Source organism: Carcharodon carcharias, chromosome 14 (assembly GCF_017639515.1).
Source record: "Carcharodon carcharias isolate sCarCar2 chromosome 14, sCarCar2.pri, whole genome shotgun sequence".
Classification (NCBI taxonomy): domain Eukaryota; kingdom Metazoa; phylum Chordata; class Chondrichthyes; order Lamniformes; family Lamnidae; genus Carcharodon; species Carcharodon carcharias.
The window spans coordinates 129,841,764-129,863,961 of NC_054480.1; the positions used below are offsets into that span (position 1 = coordinate 129,841,764).

At 45.7% G+C, this 22,198-nt stretch overlaps 1 protein-coding gene across 1 annotated transcript in view; it reads left to right on the forward strand.

Annotated features, from left to right (window-relative positions):
• Positions 1-17,791, forward strand: part of enc3 (ectodermal-neural cortex 3) — a 54,166-nt gene extending 36,375 nt beyond the window's left edge. The window contains exons 2-3 of the mRNA XM_041205123.1: positions 6,464-8,278; positions 14,069-17,791. Coding sequence (XP_041061057.1) covers positions 6,477-8,246 — 1,770 coding nt within the window. The 5' untranslated portion in view covers positions 6,464-6,476 and the 3' untranslated portion in view covers positions 8,247-8,278; positions 14,069-17,791. The remainder of the gene's footprint in view (positions 1-6,463; positions 8,279-14,068) is intronic.
• The last annotated feature ends 4,407 nt before the right edge of the window (positions 17,792-22,198 follow it).

A 22,198-nucleotide genomic window follows, 5' to 3' on the forward strand; every position in this document is an offset into this window, starting at 1 on the left:
TCTCTCTCTCGCGCTCTCGCTCTCTCGCTCTCTCTCTCGCGCTCTCGCTCTCGCTCTCTCGCTCTCTCTCTCGCGCTCTCGCTCTCTCGCTCTCTCTCTCGCGCTCTCGCTCTCTCGCTCTCTCTCTCGCGCTCTCGCTCTCTCTCTCGCGCTCTCGCTCTCTCGCGCTCTCGCTCTCTCTCTCGCGCTCTCGCTCTCTCTCTCGCGCTCTCGCTCTCTCTCTCGCGCTCTCGCTCTCTCTCTCGCGCTCTCGCTCTCTCGCTCTCTCTCTCGCGCTCTCGCGCTCTCGCTCTCTCGCTCTCTCTCTCGCGCTCTCGCTCTCTCGCTCTCTCTAGCGCTCTCGCGCTCTCGCTCTCACTCTCGCGCTCTCGCTCTCTCGCTCTCTCTCTCGCGCTCTCGCTCTCTCGCTCTCTCTCTCGCGCTCTCGCTCTCTCGCTCTCTCTCTCGCGCTCTCGCTCTCGTGCTCTCTCTCTCTCGTGCTCTCTCTCTCTCGTGCTCTCGCTCTCTCGCTCTCTCTCTCGTGCTCTCGCTCTCTCTCTCGTGCTCTCTCTCTCTCGTGCTCTCTCTCTCTCGTGCTCTCTCTCTCTCGTGCTCTCGCTCTCTCGCTCTCTCTCTCGTGCTCTCGCTCTCTCGCTCTCTCTCTCGTGCTCTCGCTCTCTCGTGCTCTCGCTCTCTCGCTCTCTCGCTCTCTCGCTCTCTCTCTCGTGCTCTCGTGCTCTCGTGCTCTCGCTCTCTCGCTCTCTCGCTCTCTCGCTCTCTCGCTCTCTCGCTCTCTCGCGCTCTCGCTCTCTCGCGCTCTCGCTCTCTCGCGCTCTCGCTCTCTCGCGCTCTCGCTCTCTCTCTCTCGCTCTCTCGCTCTCTCGTGCTCTCGCTCTCTCGTGCTCTCGCTCTCTCGTGCTCTCGCTCTCTCGTGCTCTCGCTCTCTCGTGCTCTCGCTCTCTCGCTCTCTCTCTCGTGTTCTCGCTCTCTCGCTCTCTCTCTCGTTCTTTCTCTCTCTCTCTCTTTCTCTCTCTCGTTCTTTCTCTCTCTCTCTCTCTCTCGTTCTTTCTCTCTCTCTCTCTCTCTCTCGTTCTTTCTCTCTCTCTCTCTCTCTCGTTCTTTCTCTCTCTCTCTCTCTCGTTCTTTCTCTCTCTCTCTCTCTCTCGTTCTTTCTCTCTCTCTCTCTCTCTCTCGTTCTTTCTCTCTCTCTCTCTCTCTCTCGTTCTTTCTCTCTCTCTCTCTCTCTCTCGTTCTTTCTCTCTCTCTCTCTCTCTCTCGTTCTTTCTCTCTCTCTCTCTCTCTCTCGTTCTTTCTCTCTCTCTCTCTCTCTCTCTCTCGTTCTTTCTCTCTCTCTCTCTCTCTCTCTCTCGTTCTTTCTCTCTCTCTCTCTCTCTCTCTCTCGTTCTTTCTCTCTCTCTCTCATATGTAATTATATATAATTTCATCTGAATGCAGGAAATGAGTCTGAACCACTCACTGTTTCTCATTCCCATTGACTTCAATCCTACACACATGAAAAGGCATCTTTAAATCTTCAAAAGGATTAGTACTTCCCCACAAGGCCCTGGATAAAGGGATTCAGATACTTTGAAGACAAGAATTCCTTGCATGTTTCTTTAGTTCCCCCAGTCCAAGAGAACAGTCTTTCAATGTTCCCCTCCTCCACTCCCCCCTGCAAATGTCTTCCCACTTGCCTTGTGCTTTGTAGAATAATCAGTTTCTTGTTTAGCTGCTGGCTTTGATTATTTTGCCTTGAAAACTGTCAGCTTAGCTCAGTGGGTAGCTCCCTTACCTCCTGAATCAGAAGTTCTGTGGATTCAAGCTCCACTTCAGAGACTTGAGCCCATAATCTAGGCTTGCGCTACAGTGCAGCACTGAAGGTGTACAGACAGCATTAACAACTTTCATTTACATCGAGTCTTTAAAACAGTAAAAATCTCGGTGCTTCACAGGAGCATTATCAGACAACAATTGGCACTGAGCCATGTAGGGAGACATGAGGACAGGTGACCAGAAGATTGGTCATAGGTAGGTTTTAAGGAGTGTCTTAAAAGTGAAGAGGTTTAGGAAGGAATCCCAGAGCTTTGGGCTTGGGCAGCTGAAGGTGTGGCTGCCAGAAGTGGAGCGATTAAAATAGGGGATGTGCAAGAGGTCAGAATTACATGAGCACAGGGATCTGGAAAGGTTGAAGAGCTGACGGAGGTTAGCGAGACAGAAACTTTGATCAGAATGTGACATTGAACCAATGCCTTGAGGGTCCATTCTGGTGGACATACGATCCTGTTGCACTAATCCCATGGGCATGTTATACTATGTTAAAGGAGCTATATAAATGCAGGTTCTTGTTTTGAAGAAGAGCAGGAGAGTTCTTCTGTGGCCGTGACCAGCATTCCCTCGAAAGGTGCCAACAAAAACAGATTGCCTAGCCATTAATATGGGATCTTGCTGTGTGCAAATTCTCTAGCATGTTTGCTGGCCTAACAACATTGGCCACATCAAAAGGAACTTTGAGAAGTGCTTTGGGATGCTCCAAGGGTGTAATTATATTTTGTTTTCCTCTTGAATGCAACTCCAGTTGGAATGCCAGATTTGCCTGAACAATCCAAGCGCTGTGGGGCAGCGGGGGGGGGGGGGGGGGGGGGGGGCAAGAAATCAGCCAGGGTCCATGTTCCAGTTTGTCCAGAAAACTCCTGCTGGGTCTGCGGACCTCGGAACAGATCTGGTCAAATGGCGCTGTCTTGTCAGACCGTGTCATAAACAAGGGCCTGCCCCCTCCAGTTAGGAGAAAAGATTCTTAAGGTTGAAAGAAAATTGCCAGGAGTTGTACGTGCTGAATTCTGCAGCTTTCTTGTGAGTGGAGAATGAGGCGTGAAATCCACTTTGCTTGGATGTGGTTTGTCATTGGCCAAAAGCAATTGCTGCTTGGCTCTCTCGCCTCTGATTTTTAAGGGGAGAAAAGCTATTCTTTCCTCTTGGATTAGCACTGAACAGCTAGAAACTTCATGCCATGTTCTCCCTGTTGACTGGGTGTGAGCTGTTATTACAGGGCTTTGTTGAAATGAGCACTGTCTGCCTCACGTAGCATTCAGCTCCATTCCTCTGGAATGTTAAGCGTCTGGTTTTGTGGGCCATACCCACACCATCCGCAATGTAACCTTTTAATCTGCCAGCTTGTTCCATCTACTCTTACACTCTAGTGAGTGTACTGCAGATACCACTCTCCAGCTCTTCAAATGATCGTCTCTTCCCACGCTCTGCCTCACGACCTTCCTTTTTCCAATCACCGTGGGTTGGTCTTGGTATGAACTTTGCCCGTCCAGCAACCCTGCGATTTTCGAATTCTTGCCCCTCTCTATCTCGTCTTACAAGAACTTGGCTCCCTCTAATCCTAGCTTCCTGTGCACCCCTTAACTCATTCACAGTTACACAGGCACAGTTTTTTAAAAATAAGGGGTCTCCCATTTAAGACAGATGAGAATTTTTTGAGGGTTGAGTCTTTGGAGCTCTCCTTCCCCAGAGAATGGTGGAGGCAGGATCATTGAATATTTGTAAGGCTGAATTCAGTCGATTCAAGGGAGTCAAAGGGTATAGGGGTGTAGGAAGGAAGATAGAGTTAAGGCCACAATCGGGGTCAGCCATGATCTTAACGAATGGCGGCACAGGCTTGAGGGGCCATTTGACCCACTCCTGCTCCTAATTCATGTGTTCATTCACCTCCCTCCTGGTGGCTGTGCCTTCAGCTGCCTAGAGCTTTGAAATCTCCTCCTTTGCCCCGGTGTCAGTATTTGCAGGATTTGTGCTGTAAAGCACCTTTTTAGAATTTTTTGCTACCTTTTTTGTTTTCTAAAGGCACTATATAAATGTAAGTTTCCACTCCAAATTCCCCATTTTCCATCCCTACTTCTTCGCTGTGTTGAAACTAACATCTCACGTTGTCTCCTGGTAGATTTTAGGGGGCTCCTCACCTCACTTCACCTATCTGAATTATTTTCTTCCTCTACCGCTAGAAGTGTTAAAAGCCAGGAGAAATATTAACTTGCTGCCACTTGCCTTCTCTGTGACTCTAATCACCCTTGGTCGGGGTCCTGCACAATGGGATCAGGTCCCTGTATGTCATGAGGGAAACCCTGAGGGTGTGGAAGAATGGTCTTTCTTTCCAAACCACAAGCCCACAAAACTTAGTACTGGCAAAACACAAGAATCACAGAATGGTTACAGCACAGAAGGAGGCCAATCGGCCCTGTGTGCCCCTGCCAGCTCTCTGCGGACACAATCCAACATTCCCCTCGCATTCTCCCCATAGCCCTACAATTTTTTTCTCTCCAGGTAGTTATCCAATTCCCAATTGAATCTACATTCCAACTCACTCTCAGGCTGCACATTCCAGACCCTAACCACTTGCCATGCGTATAAATAAATAAAAAGCGTTTTTCCTCTTGTCACCATTGGTTCTTTTGCCATTTACCTTTAAATCTGACAGAACAGTCGAGAGGCAATGGGAAAACAATCCTAGCTTCTCCAATCCATCTGTGTAACTGAAGTCTCTCATCCCTGGAACCATCTCCTCTGTGACCCCTCTAAGACCTTCTAAAGCACGTTGCCAGAATTGGATACCCTTCTCCAGTTGAGGCCTAACCAGTGTTTTATAAACGTTCGTCATCACTTCCTTATTTTTGTACTCTATACCCCTCCTTAAAGGACAGGAACCTGTATCATTTTTTAATCGATCTGCCCTTCCACCTTCAAGGATTTGTGCACAGCTCTCCTGTGTTCTAGCACCCCTTATAGAACTGTATCCTATAGTTTCTATTGCCTCTTCCCATTCTTCCTACCAAAATGAATCACTTATAGTTAACCCTTAGTTAAATCTCATCTGTTACGCATTCATATGAATGAAATTCAGTTGCAGGATCTATGGGAACCCTCTAGAAATTTACAACTCAGGAGGCCATTCAGCCCATGTTATAGGCTGAAAAGGGCTATCCAACCTAAGCCCATTTTCCGGCTCATGGTCTGTAGATTGTGACACCTCAAATGCAATGGGCCTCAATGTAGCTTAGTCTCACATCAAATTGTTTTTTTTTTTCTTTTGCTTTCATTATTGCACCAGCAACCCCACTCATGCTCTTGCTCAGTCTGTGCCTAAATGTGACTAGGACTCACCAACACAGTTCCTTTTACTCTGAGGCTGCCAAATCACTCAGTTGTATCAACTCTCTACATTCAGTGGATCAAAAACTTTCTTGGGCAGCTAGGGATGGGCAATAAATGCCAGCAAAACCAAATCCTGAGAATGAATATAAAAGTATTTACATATTGGGTGCACTTAAATTTGACCCCCTATCCCCAGACAAAACATTAATAAGTGAATGTAGATCCCACCCTGAGCTGAAATGAAGTATTTATGTTTAAATATTGTGTCCTCTCTCAATTGCTTTTTTTTTTTCCTTTCACGACTGAAAAGCCCACATTTTTGTAAATAATCGCGGAAATCACAAGCACACGAATCTGGTCTTCTGCGATCTGTGTTTGTGTCAAGTGGGACTCTGCAGTGCAAAGTTCACTTGCTGAAAATTGGCCTTTTTACTGTTCTTGAAAACTTCTCGCATTTCCCAGCAAAAGCACCTTTTAAAGCGAATGACCTTTCCTCACTGATTTTAGTGGGATGTTTAAACAGAACGCTCGCTCGATGTATTTTTCATTTGTTCTCAGGATGTGAGTGCCACTGGCTAGGCCAAAATATATTCTCTCCTCATTTGCCCATTAGAAGGTGGTGGTGAGCTGGCCTGCCTTGAACCCCTGCAGTCCATGTGGTGTGGGTACACCCACAGTGCTGTTAGGGAGGCAGTTCCTGGATTTTGGTCCAGCCACAATGAGGGAACGGCGATATAGTTCCAAGTCAGGATGGTGTGTGGCTTGGAGGGCAACTTCCAGGTGATGTTCCCATGCATCTGTTGCCCTTGCTGACCTCCTAGGTGGTAGAGGTCATGGGTTTGGAAGGTGCTGTTGAATGATCCTTGGTGAGTTTCTGCAGTGCACCTTGTGTATATAGTACACCCTGCTCCCACCATGCATTGGTGGTGGTGGGAGTGAATGTTTAAGGTAGTGGTGCCAATCAACCAGGCTGCTTTGTTCTAGATGGTGTCGAGCTTTTTGAGTGTTGTTGGAGTTGCACTCATCCAGGCAAGTGGGGAATATTCCATCACACTCCTGACTTGTGCCTTGTAAATGGTGGACAGACTTTGGGGAGTCAGGAGGTGAGTTATTCATCACAGGATTCCTAGTTTCTGACCTGGTCTTGTAGCCACAGTTTGTATATGGCTAGTCCAGTTCCATTAATGCTAACTCCCAGGATGTTGATGGTGGGAGATTCGTTAATGGCAATGATGTAGAATTTCATGTGGAGATGGTTAGATTCTCTCTTGTTGATTTATTCTCCATTCTGTATGAGTTTTCTCAAAGTTCACGTTTTATGTCTCAACAGCTCTTCACCCAAGATGTCTGTCACCGTTCATGAAAATCGGAAATCACGCTCCAGCTCTGGGTCGATGAACATCCAGCTGTTCCACAAGCCGTCACATGCCGAGAGTCTGCTAACTCACCTTAATCTCCTCCGCAAGCGCCACCTCTTCACAGATGTGACCCTCCACGCGGGAAACCGATCCTTTCACTGCCACCGGGTTGTGCTGGCTTCCTGCAGCCGTTACTTCGAGGCCATGTTCGCCGGCGGGATGAAAGAGAGCCGGGACAGCGAAGTGAACTTCCACAACTCTCTCCACCCCGAGGTCCTGGAGCTGCTCCTCGACTATGCGTACTCCGCCCGCGTACTCATCAACGAGGAAAATGCCGAGTCTCTCTTGGAGGCCAGTGACATGCTGCAGTTCCACGATATCCGGGACGCATCTGCAGAATTCCTGGAGAAAAACCTGCATCCCATGAACTGCCTTGGGATGATGCTCCTCTCCGATGCTCACCAGTGCGAACAGCTCTATGAGCTCTCTTGGCAAACCTGCCTTGCCTACTTTGCGGCGCTGTACAGGACCGAGGACTTCCTGAACCTGCCCAAAGACAAGCTGGTCGAGCTGATCTTGAGCGAAGAGCTGGAGGTCGAGGATGAAAGTCTAGTCTATGAGGCCGTCATGGGTTGGGTGAAGCACGACCTGTGCAGACGCCGGGATGACCTGCCCGAGTTGCTGCGGTGCGTGCGGTTGGCCTTGTTGCCGGAGTCGTACTTGTACAAAAGCGTGCTGGGGGAGGAGCTGGTGGCCAACCACAAGATGGGCAAAGGAGTCGTCGAGGAAGCCATTTGCTGCAAGATGAGGATCCTGCAGAATGATGGCGTGGTGACCCTCCTGTGTGCCAGGCCTCGCAAAGTGAACCATGATGTCCTGCTGCTGGGCGGCCAGACTTTCATGTGTGATAAAGTCTACGCAATTGACCAGAAGGCAAAGACGGTGATCCCCAAGACTGACATCCCCAGCCCGCGTAAGGAGTGCAGTGCTTGTGCGATTGGGTGCAAGGTGTACGTTACTGGTGGCAGGGGTTCTGAAAATGGGGTCTCCAAAGATGTCTGGGTGTACGACACACTCCATGATGAGTGGACGAAGGCTGCCCCAATGTTGCTGGCGAGATATGGGCATGGGTCAGCGGAGCTTGAGCAGAGCTTGTATGCCATTGGTGGGCACACAGCCGTGAGTGTGTCTTTCCCAGCATCTCCCTCGGTGTCCCTGAAGCAGGTTGAACACTATGACCCCCAGTTGAACAAGTGGACCCTCGTGGCCCCGCTCCGTGAAGGGGTCAGCAATGCCGCAGTGGTTGGCACCAAACTGAAACTCTTCGTCTTTGGTGGCACCAGTGTCAATCGGGAGAAGCTGCCCAAGGTCCAGTGCTTTGACCCAAGGGAGAATCGATGGACGGTGCCCGCAAACTGCCCACAGCCATGGCGATACACCTCAGCGTCTGTGGTCGGTGACCACATCATCGTCATCGGTGGGGACACAGAATTCTCAGCCAGCTCCGCTTACCGCTTCAACAGCGAGACGTACCAATGGTCAAAGTTTGGCGACATGACGGCAAGGAGGGTCAGCTGCCATTCGGTGGCATCTGGTAACAGGCTCTACGTGGTTGGAGGATACTTTGGTGCCCAGCGGTGTAAGACTCTAGACTGTTACGATTCATCAACGGGCACCTGGAGTAACATCACCACCGTCCCATATTCGCTCATTCCAACCGCCTTTGTCAGCACGTGGAAATATCTCTCGGTCTAGCTTCTTGGAAGCCTTGAACGTTACAATCGGAGGTAATTTTTGTTTGTGTTAAAGTAATTGAGGAATAGTTTGCTTTCGTCCCTTGGAAAGTGTTGACACAATGCTTGCCTTTCCAAATCTATCTATCTATCTATCTGTCTCTCTTTCCCCCAGCCCAAGATCTTATAGAGCCAGTTACATAATGGCAATGGCCGATGCTAAGTCCTTCCTGATGGATGACCTCAGTTGGACAGGAGGGTCTTCTTGACTTGTACTTGACTCATAACCCTCTACAGATTCTGCTGGTGCCCACAGGGCCTCCCTTCTGATGGTCATTTCCACATGGGTGAGACCACTCCAGAGGGGAGGAATAATTGCTGCTGAGCTCAACCCTGACCTGGCGAAAATCCTTTTTGAATAGTAGTCAGTTGCTTTTGTGGCCATTAAGAGTCAATTTCCAAGTCGCCAGTATGCCCAAAGTGGGTAAAGATGATGGGTTCCCTTCCCTGCAGTACATTAATGAAGCGGGCTATTTAATCTAACTGTTTTCAGGATCGCTCTCTTCTGCAATCGTCATGGTGGGACTTGAACCCATGACCTCTGTGTGACTCACCCAGTAACATCATCAATAGACCACTGTGCCTGTAAACTGAGCGCTCCCGGGTCAGGTTGTAGTGTAGGTTACGTTTGGAGAAGAGGTCACTCACTGCTATCCTCCCAAATGTGGTTGTAAAGTCATCTGATATTATATGTTGAGTCATCATTCCCAGACAAGCAGGCGACATTAGGTGGACTTTCCCTAACTCCTGGTTATGTCTCGATGGTGGGTGGTCCCTGTGATCCCAGATTAAATGAAGGGTTACTGTCCTGTGATATCACTGACTGTGTCTTTGCTTTGTCTCCTCCTGGGAGGGTCAGGGCACTGATTAAGAGCTGATAAATCACCACCACAGACACTGGTACTGATAACTGTCTCTACAACAGTATCTTAAAGCTGCCCAGACAGCTGAGACTTTCAGATTGTACATTCTTTTACTCTCTCTCTCTCTCTCTCTCTCTCTCTGCAGCTTTGGGCGTGTCTGGTTTGAGAATTCAACAGCAATTATGCTTTCCAACTCACTCCCCTTAACTTGATCCTGTCTCTGCCTGAATTCTGATGGGTAGAGATCAAGAATAAAAAGTATGTTTGAGATTTTCACTGGGACCGACTATAATGTTCCCTCTTCCTGTCAGAGAGCCAAACCTAGTTCCCTGAGGTGTATCGCTCATGTTTAAACTGTCCTGGGTGGGTGAGAGTGAAAGTTAGTCATTTTAACTTTGTTTGGGGGTTGTATGGAACACACCGAATGAAGTGAGAAGTTCATATGGTTATACCCATGGCTTAGATTCTCCCCCTCAGAATGGGCTTAGGCCAGTGGGGGAACCTCATTATTTTTGTGATGGCCATCAGCTGAACGCCCCTGGGCAATCTGGATCAAATGGCCTCCTCCTCTGCTGTAATGACACTGACTACAGGCTGGTGCAATTACAGGTGATCCAGCCTGAAAGGAGATGCACCTGGAGGGGAGACCCGATCTCTGCAGCAGCCCAGGTTGGCTTTGCGAAGTCTAAAGGAACACGCTCTCTCCCTGCTCCCAGCCCCACAGAAACAAGGCGGTTCTCCAGCTTTTAGTGATCATCAGCTCTGTCCTGGGACACCAATTGGCGTTTTGAGTAGGGCCTCCCATAGCCACTGTTTAGCGGGGCAAGCAATAACTTGGGGACATGGTAGCTTACACCCCACCTTTTATGGGGAGCTATTACCACCTCTTTCAGGTGTCTCGGGTGAGGGTGCAAAGCTTTTAATGCTTTGACTTATCTCCCTTTAGTAAGAAGATTTACAGTGGAACTAGACGTGAGGCAGATCACCTAGCAGTGAATGGATTCAACCATTCCTATTCTGATCAGATGTCAAACCATCTATTAGCTATTCTCTTGTGTATCAGCTCTCACTGTAATTTAAAAATGAGGGTATTATTTTGGTCGTTGCTGTGGAAATCAAAAACCCTCTGGCCTAGTTACCAAATTTAGACCAGGTCCAGTAAAGCATTAAGGAAGACTTCTGAAAACGCATTTAAACTGAACTCTGGGAGAACCAGTGTGCCGAAGACACACAATTCTGCTGTCAGCTCATCGTTGGGGGTCAAAGATCAAAAGAACAGTGTCCAATTACAAGCATAAACAGCTGTTAATAGCAACAGAGGTCCCGGAAGCAATCGAGCAGGGAATGAAAACAGAAAATGCTGGAAATACTTGGGCAGGCCTGCCGGTATGTGTGGAAAGAGGGAGGGAGACTGAGTTAACACTTCAGGTCGATGTCCTTTCATCAGAAGCAGAAAAGGTTGGGAGGCAGGGACACAAGTGAGGGGAGGAAAGAGCAGAGGGGAAGGAAGAGGAGGTTAAATGACAAAACAGAAGATCGTGGAAAGTGAAGAGTAGACAAATAAACAAAGATGTGTCTAGAGGTGACAATTACCAGAATCTGCTGTCAGGAACAATACTGACAAGAGTTTATAACCTGCAATTGTTGAGTTCAGGTGCTATGTCTGGAAGGCTGTAACTGTGAAGGGGAAGCTGTTTTGAGTGGTGTCAAATTGTGTCTTGACAACGCTGCTAAAAAGTGCTTTGGCATGTTTTACCAGGTGCTACGTAAATGCATATTGTAACTCTTTTGTTACAAAACAAACTAAATTGACAGTAAATGTATGTTGTAGTTACAATAGTGACATTTAATGCAAATTGTTGCCAGCTGGTGACCTCTCAAAACAGTGAGACACACATCTAGCCAAGCCAGCATGTTCCCATGACAACAGGCCTTCACAGCGATACCTTGTGTAGCCGTCCAGGACACGAGCTGATTTTAATCTGCCTGCCGTTGTCAACCAGAGAGAAAAGCCAACTGGGCTGGGAGTTGCCTGATTGTTTTAAAATCCCAGCTGCTTCACTAATGCCCTTTTAAAAGGACAGCAGGTTTCTTTCCATACCTGGTTGGGAACTCTGACTCCAGTTCCACACATGGCCCAGGGACTTTTTTAACTACCCTTTTTGAAGTGGCTGAGTGAACCACTCCATTGCATCATTGTTATACTGCAGAGGTTCAAGAGGGTGGCCCACCCCCATGTCCAGGGATGGGTAACAAATGGTGGCCTTGCCAACGATGCCCACATTCCAAGACCACCTGACCCATCACCTACTGCAAACACTTCACTGGTCCTCCTCCAATGAGAGATTGCTGTACCTGAACAGAATCCCCACCCCTCCATACAATTAATTTTTTTTACTCTGTTCAAAATCAGCATTCGAATTATCCAATGATTTGAATGTTAACCCTTGTTGCTAGTTTTTTGTGCCATTGCTTAATTCAAATTACACCCTGTGCAGCACTCCCTCAGTACTGCACTAGTCTTTCAGATGAGGCATTAAACAAATCTGCCTGCTTGGGTGGATGTAGAAGATCTCATGAAACTATTTTGAAGAGCAGGTGTCCTGACCAATACTTGTCCCTCAATCGACATCACAAAAAAGCAAATCTAGGCATCATCATATTGCTGTTTGTGGTGTCCTACGTTAAAGTATTTCTTTGGCTTTTAAGCACTTCGAGATGTCTAGTGGTCATGAAAGGTGCTAAATAAATGCAAGACTTCTATTCCATTTCTTTAATGCAGAAACTAGCTTTGAATTGACAGGAATGGGAGTAGACTGCATTCACAAAGAGCTGGATCTTCAGCCCTTTAGAATCTTTGGGAGTGAGATAATAGTGATCCAGTCAAAAGTCTAAGGCCAAATTATTGCCCTTGTTATTTACCCCTTTGTGCATTTTGTTTCTGGCCTCTCTTGGGTCACCTCGGAAAACTGACAAAGTGGGAGGTGGTGGCATAGTAATATTGTTGCTGGACTAGTAATCCAGACACCCAGGGTAATGCTCTGGTGACCTGGATTCAAATCCCATCACTGCAGATGGTGAAATTTGAATTCAGTAAAAATCTGGAATTAAAAGTTTGATGACCACAAAACCATTGCCGATTGTCATAAGAACTCGTCTGGTTCAGTAATGTCTTTTTTTAGGGAAAGAAATCTGCCACCCTTACCTGGTCTGGCCTACATGTGATTCCAGCCCCACAACAATTAAAATGTCTTCTGAACAAGGGCACCTGGGGATGGCCAATAAATGCTGGCCTAGCCAGCGCACCCCTATTCCCACACCCTGCTCAGTCAGAGGGATGTAAACACAACCAAGAACAGTCTACGCTCTAGTTTTCCATTTAGCCCTGGATGTGCACAGTGTTATGCAGGAATTCAATTATGCAGAGGTATGGGTCTAAGGAAATAGGAGTGGTGATTGGACAAATCAATCAATCATTTTTAGAGTATTCTTTCATGGGATGTGGGTGTCACTGACCAGCTCAGCATTTGTTGCCCATCCCTAATTACCCCTGAACTCAGTGGCTTGCTAGGCCATTTTGGAAGGCAATTAAGAGCCAACCACATTGCTGCAGATCTGGAAAGTCACATATAGGCCAGACCAGGTGAAGATGGCAGATTTTCCTTCCCTAAAGGAATTAGTGAATCAGATGAGTTTTTAATGACAGTTTCATGACGCCATTACTGACACCAGTTTTTTTTTTTAATTAAATGAATTCAAATTCCCCCAGCTACCACGGTGGAATTTGAACCCGTGTCTCCAAGGTATTAGTCTGGGCCTCAAGCCAAGCTGATGCAAAATCTTTCTTTTTTTTCATTTGTGGGTTGTGGCCAGCATTCATTGACCTTTTAATTGAGAAGGGGACAATTAGCCACTTTTTTGAATATAGCTGGATGGCTTGCTAAGCCATTTCAGTCAACCACGTTACTGTGGGTCTGGAGTCACATGTAGGCCAGACTGGATAAGGATGGCAGATTTCTTTCCCTGAAGGACATGAGTGAACCAGGTGGGGTTTTAACAACGATCTGGTGGTTTCACCATTATTGCTTTCCCCCTCACCCCTCTACTTAATTAAATTTAAATTCCCTAGTTGCCATGGTGGCATTTGAGCTGATGTCTCCTCCAGGACCATTAATCCAGGCCTCTGGATTATGAGTCAAGTAATGTAACCACTATTCTACCATACCTCATAGAATTTCTATCTGCCCACTTAGCCAAATCCAGAAGGCCTAGGAGCAAGTTGGAAGGGTCTGGACTTCGAGTTTGTGCAAGAGGTTATCTGTTGAACTTTAACCATCTAATAGTACCAGTCTCCCAATAGAGTTGAACTTCCAGCAGTGTCTCTAGTTATTAGTGCCCTACCTGTTTGGGAATCGAAGTGAAGTGGCACCCCGTTTGTCCCCCTCATTATTGAACTAACCTGGCTGGTCAGTTTTTTGATGGTGCCCTGATGTACTGCAGACCTGTCAGCTTTGATTACTGAACCTCCATGGAGAGGTGACTTTGTGGCCAATATCCGTTCACAGGTGGGTCACCTTGGAAACACCAGACATCAAAAGGGCCCCAACTCCCTTCCAACCCAAGAAGAATAGTCACTAGTTAACCATGTAGAAAACTAGTTAGTGTAACTTTGAGCCTTTACCAGGTACTCTAGGGGTTTCTCACCAGTCACTGCTGCCTATAAACCTGTGAGCAGATTGCCATTGAATAGCTGGAGAGGCAGAGTTTCAGCACCAAGCCCTGGATGTGTGAGACTATGTAATATTCAACAAAGGAAAAATGAGAAAATGGGATCTGAGTGGGTAGCCCCTTTATAACTTTCTGCTGTGCTGAAATTCCTATCTGATAAATATGCATTAACATAATTTGTTTTTTGACCTAGGGTTGAAGAATTGCCTGCCACTGTTGAAAGATGGAGAATATTGTGAAGAGCTTCAGATGGCAGTGCCATGTTCATCACCCTTTGTCCTGACACTGGAAGCTATTGAGCCAGAGAGGATTGAGCGAGCCCTCTTCATGAGGTTGGTGCATGAGGCCAGCACGATTGCTGCACTTCCAGCAAACCATACAATACATTTTTGGTTCATAACAGACCCATTGAGAATTTTAGACTTTGCCTCTATCTCATGTTTATCATTTTTGCTTGTTCCAAAAAGACTCTTGTTATGGTAACTGGCTAAGGATCTGAGTTTCAGTGGCTGATGCCACTGTGTCCAGCATACCAGTGTTGGAATCACTGCAGTAACAGGCAGTAACATCTCCCAAGCCTGTGATCACCGAGAAGGGCAAGGACAGCAGGCACCATCTCTCACTATCATGACTTGGAAATATGTTAGCAGTTGCTAACTGGTGGCTGGGTCACGATTCCGGAACATCCTACCTGGCTGCTTTGTGAGAGTCCATTCATTACACAGACATTGCATCAGTTCAAGAAGGCCCACCACTTTCTTAACTGGAAACGGACAATTAACGTTGGACATGCCTGTGCCCACATGACAAGGATTAATATTTTTAAAACTGTAACTAACTCCTTCTTTGTCAGGACCTCTGAACTGTGCGATTCCTTAACTCTTTAGAAGGTTAAGATAATTTCCACTGTTTTCAAACCCAAGTTTGAGGGGTTACCCAATTGGATGCTAACTCTTGCTTCAATCCTACGCTATGCACTTTGGTCCAGCCACCATCATCTACAGATTGAGAAGCACTGGTGCTGGTGAAGACGAACTGGTTGGGTTTCATTTTGTTCATAGTGATTCTGTTGACCCAGATGGGGGAAGGTTTAGTTTCCCCAATCTCTCCATAACCATGTAGATTTGCACCTTGTATTGTAATTAGGTGGTGTGCTTTGTGTATTTAATTTTGTTGGGAGGTTTTCTGCTGAAGTTTTCAAGGGAAATTGAATTGCTCGAGGGAGCACCCAGCTTTTTAGTTTTCTTGCCTGCTATCTAGTCTCTGTTCTGTGACGAACAGCCTGGCTTTCCTCTTGCAATCAAATTTGGGTTTTTTAAAAAAAAAAGCCTCTGGTTTTGGTTGACAATTAACCAATTTGTTGATGTGTGCCTTGGCCACCCTCATGGGCCTTCTCCAGCTCCCCCAGCGTAACCTCAGAAACCATCATTTCCAGGGTAAGCGATGCTCCCACCGAAGTTGCACCGGAAAAAGACTCCACGAAATTCGTCCCCTTAATTTTCCCAATGGCTCATGGATCTCGAGGCTGTGCATATAATCAAAAGTGTGGAACCCTATGGGCGGGGGGAGGGATGCGCAAGAGGAAGACACTAAGTTCCCTTCTTCTGTCTGTTCTGGATTTGGCAGGTATGGCACTGACATTGGCTTCGTTGCCTTTTTGGATGGGACTAAGCCAGAATTCCTGTTATCCTGCTTTAAAAAGGAACACATGGGTGTTGGGAAACAACAAGGTCAAGTTTGGGTGCTTGTGATGGCCACTGTAATGCATTAGCTGGCTGTCTACACTCCAGTTCAGTTGTGAAAAATCTGACTTTGTGAAGGCTATCTGGCCTCCCCAGTGAACTGTACCCTGTCAAGAGGGCAGAGAGTAAAATTGGATGGAACAAAATAGCCGAAAAGCCCATAGAGTGCATTGACTCTGGGTGAACATGACCGCCGCTCCGCTTGTTTTTCTGTTGCTTGTGTCTGAGTTTGAATCCTCATTGAGGTGATGCGTTTTAACATTTTAGATGAAAGATCTAAACATTCCCTGCATACACTTGACAATTTGCTATTGGTGACAGCTGCCAAGGCCCTCAGCTCTGGAATTCCCTCCCTAAATCTCTACACCTCCCCACCTCTCCCATTCCCGCTTTAAGATGTTACTTTAAAACCTACCTCTTTGACCAAGCTTTTGGTCGACTGTCCTAATATCCCTTATGTGGTTCAGTGTCTAATTATATCTGGCACTCATGAAACACTTTGGGGCACTTCATCAAAAGGTGCTACATAAATGCAAGTTGCTGTTACTTGCCATTGGAAGATGGTTTTGCTATGTCTTTATCTACATTTTCTCCCTGGCTCTACCCATTCCCCATTGTGATTAGGGGGCCAAGATCCACTCCACTTTGGCCCTCCTAATTTTGCACGTCCTGTAATAAAATGGGTCTGTATGTTAAGCCCTGGCAGAAGTGAGGTTGTTGCTTTTGCATTACTACTCCCGAGCAAATAAAATGGCCGAATGTTAGCGAGGTTTTTCTTATCGGATTCTGCCACTTCTCAATGGTTGCAGTGCGGCAATATTAGGATGCCTGCATAACAAGTTCATGTCGTTAAAATGCCCACCTTTTTGAATTCATTGTCTCCTGCCGAAGCAATATAGCAGTCTGCAAATGCACAGTGGTTCATGCAGATGTCACTCTGCACCCAAAACATGGGTTTTGCAGGCAGGAAATGTATGCAGGTCCTAATGTCTTTTAAGTTTCTTAAATATTTTATAACTACAGATGAATGGCAGAAAAATAATTAAATAATTACATTTCCACTAACAATGTTCAAATAGCACAGGCACCGAACAATAGATGCACTCTTAATATTTGAAATATATTGAAAAATTGTAAGAGGCAAGAAAAATATTGCTGATGTTTCAACTCAAACAGAAAACTCTCTGGAGGCATTCAGCTGCCTGAGTGTTTCCCAAGATTTTCTGTTCATTAGTTTGCTGCTTTAAATTACTGCTTTACTTCTGTATTAAAATGGTGCAAAAGTTTATTTTTTCCCTTTTTTGACACTGAATTTCAGTCTAGCAGTGTCAGATCTATGAAATCCTGTTCTGCTACCAGCTTGAGTTGAAGTGCTCATGGCTGCGTGTGTCTGTGAAACAGTGAACGTGGCAGAACTGCATGTGTGCGGCGTTGGTAGCAAACGCAGCCTTCGGAATTAATCACGTGGTCATTTTTGTCACCAAGAATCGGCCGACTCCTGCCTGCCTGCACTGGACCCATTGTCACAACTTGCTGCCTACGAGAGTTGTGGAGCAGAGACTATCAATGATTTCAAAAAGAAATTGGACGGGTTCTTGGGGAAATAAGCTTGCAGGTCTCTGAAGGATAGAGCAGGGGAGTGGGATTGACTCGATTGCTCTACAGAGACCCAGGATGGACTTGATGGGCTGAATGGCCTCCTGTGTCGTTATGCCTCTGAGCCCCTGCCACCATTGCAACCAGTGCAAGATCGTTTGAACTCTTCATGCAGGAGTATTTATATTTTTTTTGGTTCTAATCTAGACTATCTGCGCCTCTCGTTAGAATGTTTTTGAACTTTAGATGAAGGAAGCAATCCGAAATGTTTTTACTGTGTATGTATTAAAAAAAAAAATTGCGACTCTATTCAGGGTAGGTTGTTTTGTTTTAATTACAATGAAAGGAAGTCAAGAGTGAAGTATTTTCGTCTGCTTCCACCTCTCCCCATTTGATCTGCACAGTTGGAAGCCTCTCTTGTTTTCTGTCTTTGACTGTGTGTATTTCTGTGTCCTGTAACTTTTGTGAATGTTTGATTTTAATTTATAATGTCCTGTCACTTTAATTATGTTGAAGACTTGTTTTTGACAGCCTGGTGCTGGTTGGAAGATTTCAATAAAGAGTCACCAAAATAAAAATCCAGGCTCATCATTCAAATTGCGCTGTCTCCCTCACTTTCTGTTTGAAGCCACGAGGAAGAGCAGTATTCAAGTTAGATGATGAAATGCTTGCTGAACACACCACTTCATGCTGTCGACTCTATAGAATCTATCCCTATTAGGATGAGTGACTGAGATGGATTTTCATTCTCTGCGGGAAAGAAAGTCTAATGTGCAATATAGAAATAGAAAGGGTTTGACTACTGTGAACACAAGTCACTTGTCCTGCTTATCTTGGGTGAGACTGCACTTGTTCAATGCCCAACGATGAAGGTACTACGTGAGTACCCTATTCACACTGAATTGAAAAGTTATACCTATCAACAAAGACTGAACAAGCTTTGGGGCTCTTTTCTCTTGAAAAGAAAAGACTGAGCAGTGACCTGCTCCAGGTCTTCAAGATTAGGAAAGGGTTTGATAGGGTAGACATAGAGAAGATGTTTCCACTAGTGGGTGAGACCAGAACTAGGGGCTGCAAACATAATACAGTCACTAATAAATCCAATAGGGTCTTCAGGAGAAACTTTTTTACCTGGAGATTGAAGCTCGCTACCATGGGGAATGGCCGAGGTGAGTAGCATGGATGTATTTAAGGAGAAGTTACATAAGCATCTCTCAAGGCTCCCTCGAATTAGGGAAGGAGGTGTATTGGTGATGTCACTGGGTGAGTAATCCAGGGGGCCAGGCTATTGTTTTGGGAGCATGGGTTTGAATCCCACCATGGCTGCTGGTGGAATTTAAGTTCAATTAGTAAATCTGGAATTATAAAGTTAGTCTCAGTAACATGAACATAGGAGCAGAAGTAGGCAATTTGGGCCTGCTCTGCCATTCAATAAGATCATAGCTGATCTGCTTGTGTTTCAAGTTCCATATTCCCATCTACCCCTGAGAACCTTAGATTCTTGTTAGGCTAAGGGAATCAATTTACCCCTGCTTTAAAAATATTCAGCAACCCCCACCTCCACCGTCTTTAGAGACAGAGAGTTCCAAAGTCGCACAAGCCTCTGAGAGAAAACACTACTCTCATCTCTGTCCAATAATGACAGTCCCTAATTTTAAAACAGTGCCCTCCAGTTCTGACCTTCCCCCCTCCACAATAGGAAACATCCTTTCCACATTCAACTTGTCAAGATCAGCATCTTATATAGTTTTCAATCAAATCACCCCTCATGTTTCTAAACTTCAGTGGAAACAAGCTCAGCCTGTCCAACCTTTCCTCATAAGACAACCCATTCATTCCAGGTATCAATCTAGTAAACCTCCTCTGAACTGCCTCCATTGCATTTACACCCTTCCCTAAATAAGGAGACCAAAACTGCACACACTATTTGAGATGTGGTCTCACCAATGCCCTGTATAACTGAGGCATAACATCCTTACTTTTATGTTCAATTCCTCTTGTAATAAAGGATAGCATTCCATTAGCCTTATTGATTACATGCTGTACCTGCATACTAACTTTTTATGACTCATGCACGAGAACACCTAGATCCCTCTGAAGGTTGAGTCGTTCTTCTTTTAAGTAATACTCTGCCCCAGAGTGAACAACTTCAAGTTTTCCCACATTACATTCCATCTGCCAGATTTTTGCCCACTCATTCAACTTATCTATATCCGTCTGCAAACTCCTTACGTCTTCTTCACAACGTACTTTCCTACCTATACAAAAGCAAAATACTGCGGATGCCATAAATCTGAAATCAAAACAGAAAATGCTGGAAAAACTCAGCAGGTCTGACAGCATCTGTGGAGAGCGAAAAAAAGATTAACATTTCGAGTCTGTATGACCCCCATTTTCTGCTTTTATTATACTTTCTTACCTTTGCGTTGACTGCAAATTTAGCTACCATGCCTTCGCTCCCCTCATCTAAGTCATTGATGTAAATTGTAAGAAGTTGAGGCCCCAGCACAGACCTCTGTGAGACTCCACTCATCACATCCTGCCAATCATATAAAGACCCAGTTATGCATATTTTCTGTCTTCTGCCAGCCAGCGAATCTTATATCCAGGCTAATATGTTACACCCTACACTGGGAAGCACTGTTCTAGTGGATCCAGCTTTGAAATAAGCATTGATGCTAACCTTCTGCAGGATTGGGGAAACAGGACATTGGATAAAACCAGAAGGTGAATGTGCTGTGAATGAACAGGAGGTTCACTGTTACTACATCTGATGTTGGGCAGGTTATCTGGGAATTGATATACTGAGAGAGGGACAGACTGCCTAGACAGGAGTTTGCTTGTTACTATATCAGACCTTAGACAGTTTCTCTGGGCTATTGTGAATTGATGTACCTTTCAATCAGCATCATATCTGACCCTTAGCTGAGTTTCCACCCCATATCCTCTCGATGACCAACAGCACCTTCATAATATTTCACATTTCCACCACATCTTTAGCTGAACTGCTGTTGATAAATTCATCAATGCTTTAGTACCTATACAATTTACTATTCCATTGCTGACTTCTTGTGTCTCCTACTTTTCCTTCTTTGTAAACTTGAGCTCATTCAGAAATCTGGTTTCCTTCTTCTAACTCACTTGTTCTGTTCACATATCAGAGGCTTTAAAATAATAAAACATGCTGTTAATCAGTAGGCAACAGTGAGCAACATCCTGGGGATAACATTGACCAGAAACTGAACTGGACAAGCCATATAAATGTGGTTACAAAAATAGGCCAGATTCTGGGAATCCTGTGATGAGTAACCCACCTTCTGGCTTCCAAAGGCTGTCAATCGTCTACTAGGCACAAGTCCAGAAGTGTGATTGAATACTCATTGACTGAAATAAGAGCAAAATGCTGTGGATATCGAAACCTGAAACAGAAACAAAAAATGCTGGAAACACTCAGCAGGTCTGTCAGGGTTTAGGAAGAGAGAATTAGAGCTAATATTCCAGTTCGATGACTCTATAAGTGCAGCCCATACAACCCTCAAGAGGCTTGACATCATCCAGGACAAAGCATCCTACTTGAATGACACCCCATCCATCACCTGAAACATCCTCTCCCTCCACCACTGACACACAGTAGCAGCTGTGTGTGCCATCTATAAGATGCACTGTAGCAACTCGCCAAGGCTTCTTCAACAGCACCTTCCACACCTGTGAACCCTATCATGTAGAAGGACGAGGGCAACAGATGCGCAGGAACACCACCACCTCCAAGTTCCCCTCCAAGTCACTCGCCATCCTGACTTGGAAATATATCACCATTCCTCCACTGTCGCTCGGTCAGAACCCTGGAACTCCCTCCCTAACAGCATTGTGGGTATTCCTGCTTCACTTGGACAGCAACAGTCCAAGAAGGCCGCTCACCACCATCTTTGGGCAATAAATCCTGGCCAACCAGGACTGTTTATGTTTCAGATCGATTCCACTTCATCACTTCAGTTCTAATGCAGTCCTCAAACCGAAAATGTTTCTCTCTTCACAGATGCTACCTGACCTTGAGTGTTTCCAGTACTTTTTTTTTTACTTCAGTTGTGCTCGCCAATTTCTAACAATTCAGACTGACAATCTATTGATTACAAATATTCTCACTCTTGTTTTCAGGTGCTTCCAATGATCTCACCTCTCCCTATTTCTGTAGCCTCCAGTAGACCTAGAAAACTCAAGAGATCTCTGCATTCATCCAAACTGACCTCTTGTGCATCTCCAAATTTCACTGTTCCACCATTATCCGTCATGTCTTCAGCTTCCCGGGCCCTAAGGTTTGTAAATCCCACCCTGAACCTTTCCAACTCTCAATCAAAGTTCCAAGATTATTGATTTGGGACCCAGGCAAGCTATCTAGGGCACTGTGTGAACTGAGAGAGGGAAGAGACTGTGAATGGACAGGAGTTAGATTGACGTTTCGAGTCCTCATGACCCTTCTGCTGAGGACTCGAAACATCAACTCTTTTCTTCTCCGCCGATGCTGCCAGACCTGCTGAGTTTTTCCAGGTAATTCTGTTTTTGTTTTGGATTTCCAGCATCCGCAGTTTTTCTGTTTTTATCTCTGAGTTAAATTGTTGTTGTTTCAGAACCCAGGCTGGTTATCTGGGATATTACCTACAGGTTTATAGTCACCTGATCACAGGTAAAGATTACTTTCATTCTGAAGGTGCAGAGGGGCATCAGAGGGATGATTTAAGATAATAAATACTGTAAATACACAGACAGTATCTGTGAAGAGAAAAACTGAGTCAACGTTTCAGGCCAATGACACTTCGCCACATCAGATCTAATACAGAGTCATCAAACTGGAATGTTAGCTCCAATTCTCTCTTCCTAAACCCTGAAAGACCTGCTGAGTGTTTCCAGCATTTTTTGCTTCTGTTTCAGGTTTCGACATCCGCAGCATTTTGCTCTTATTTCAGTCAATGAATTAAGGTAATACAAGT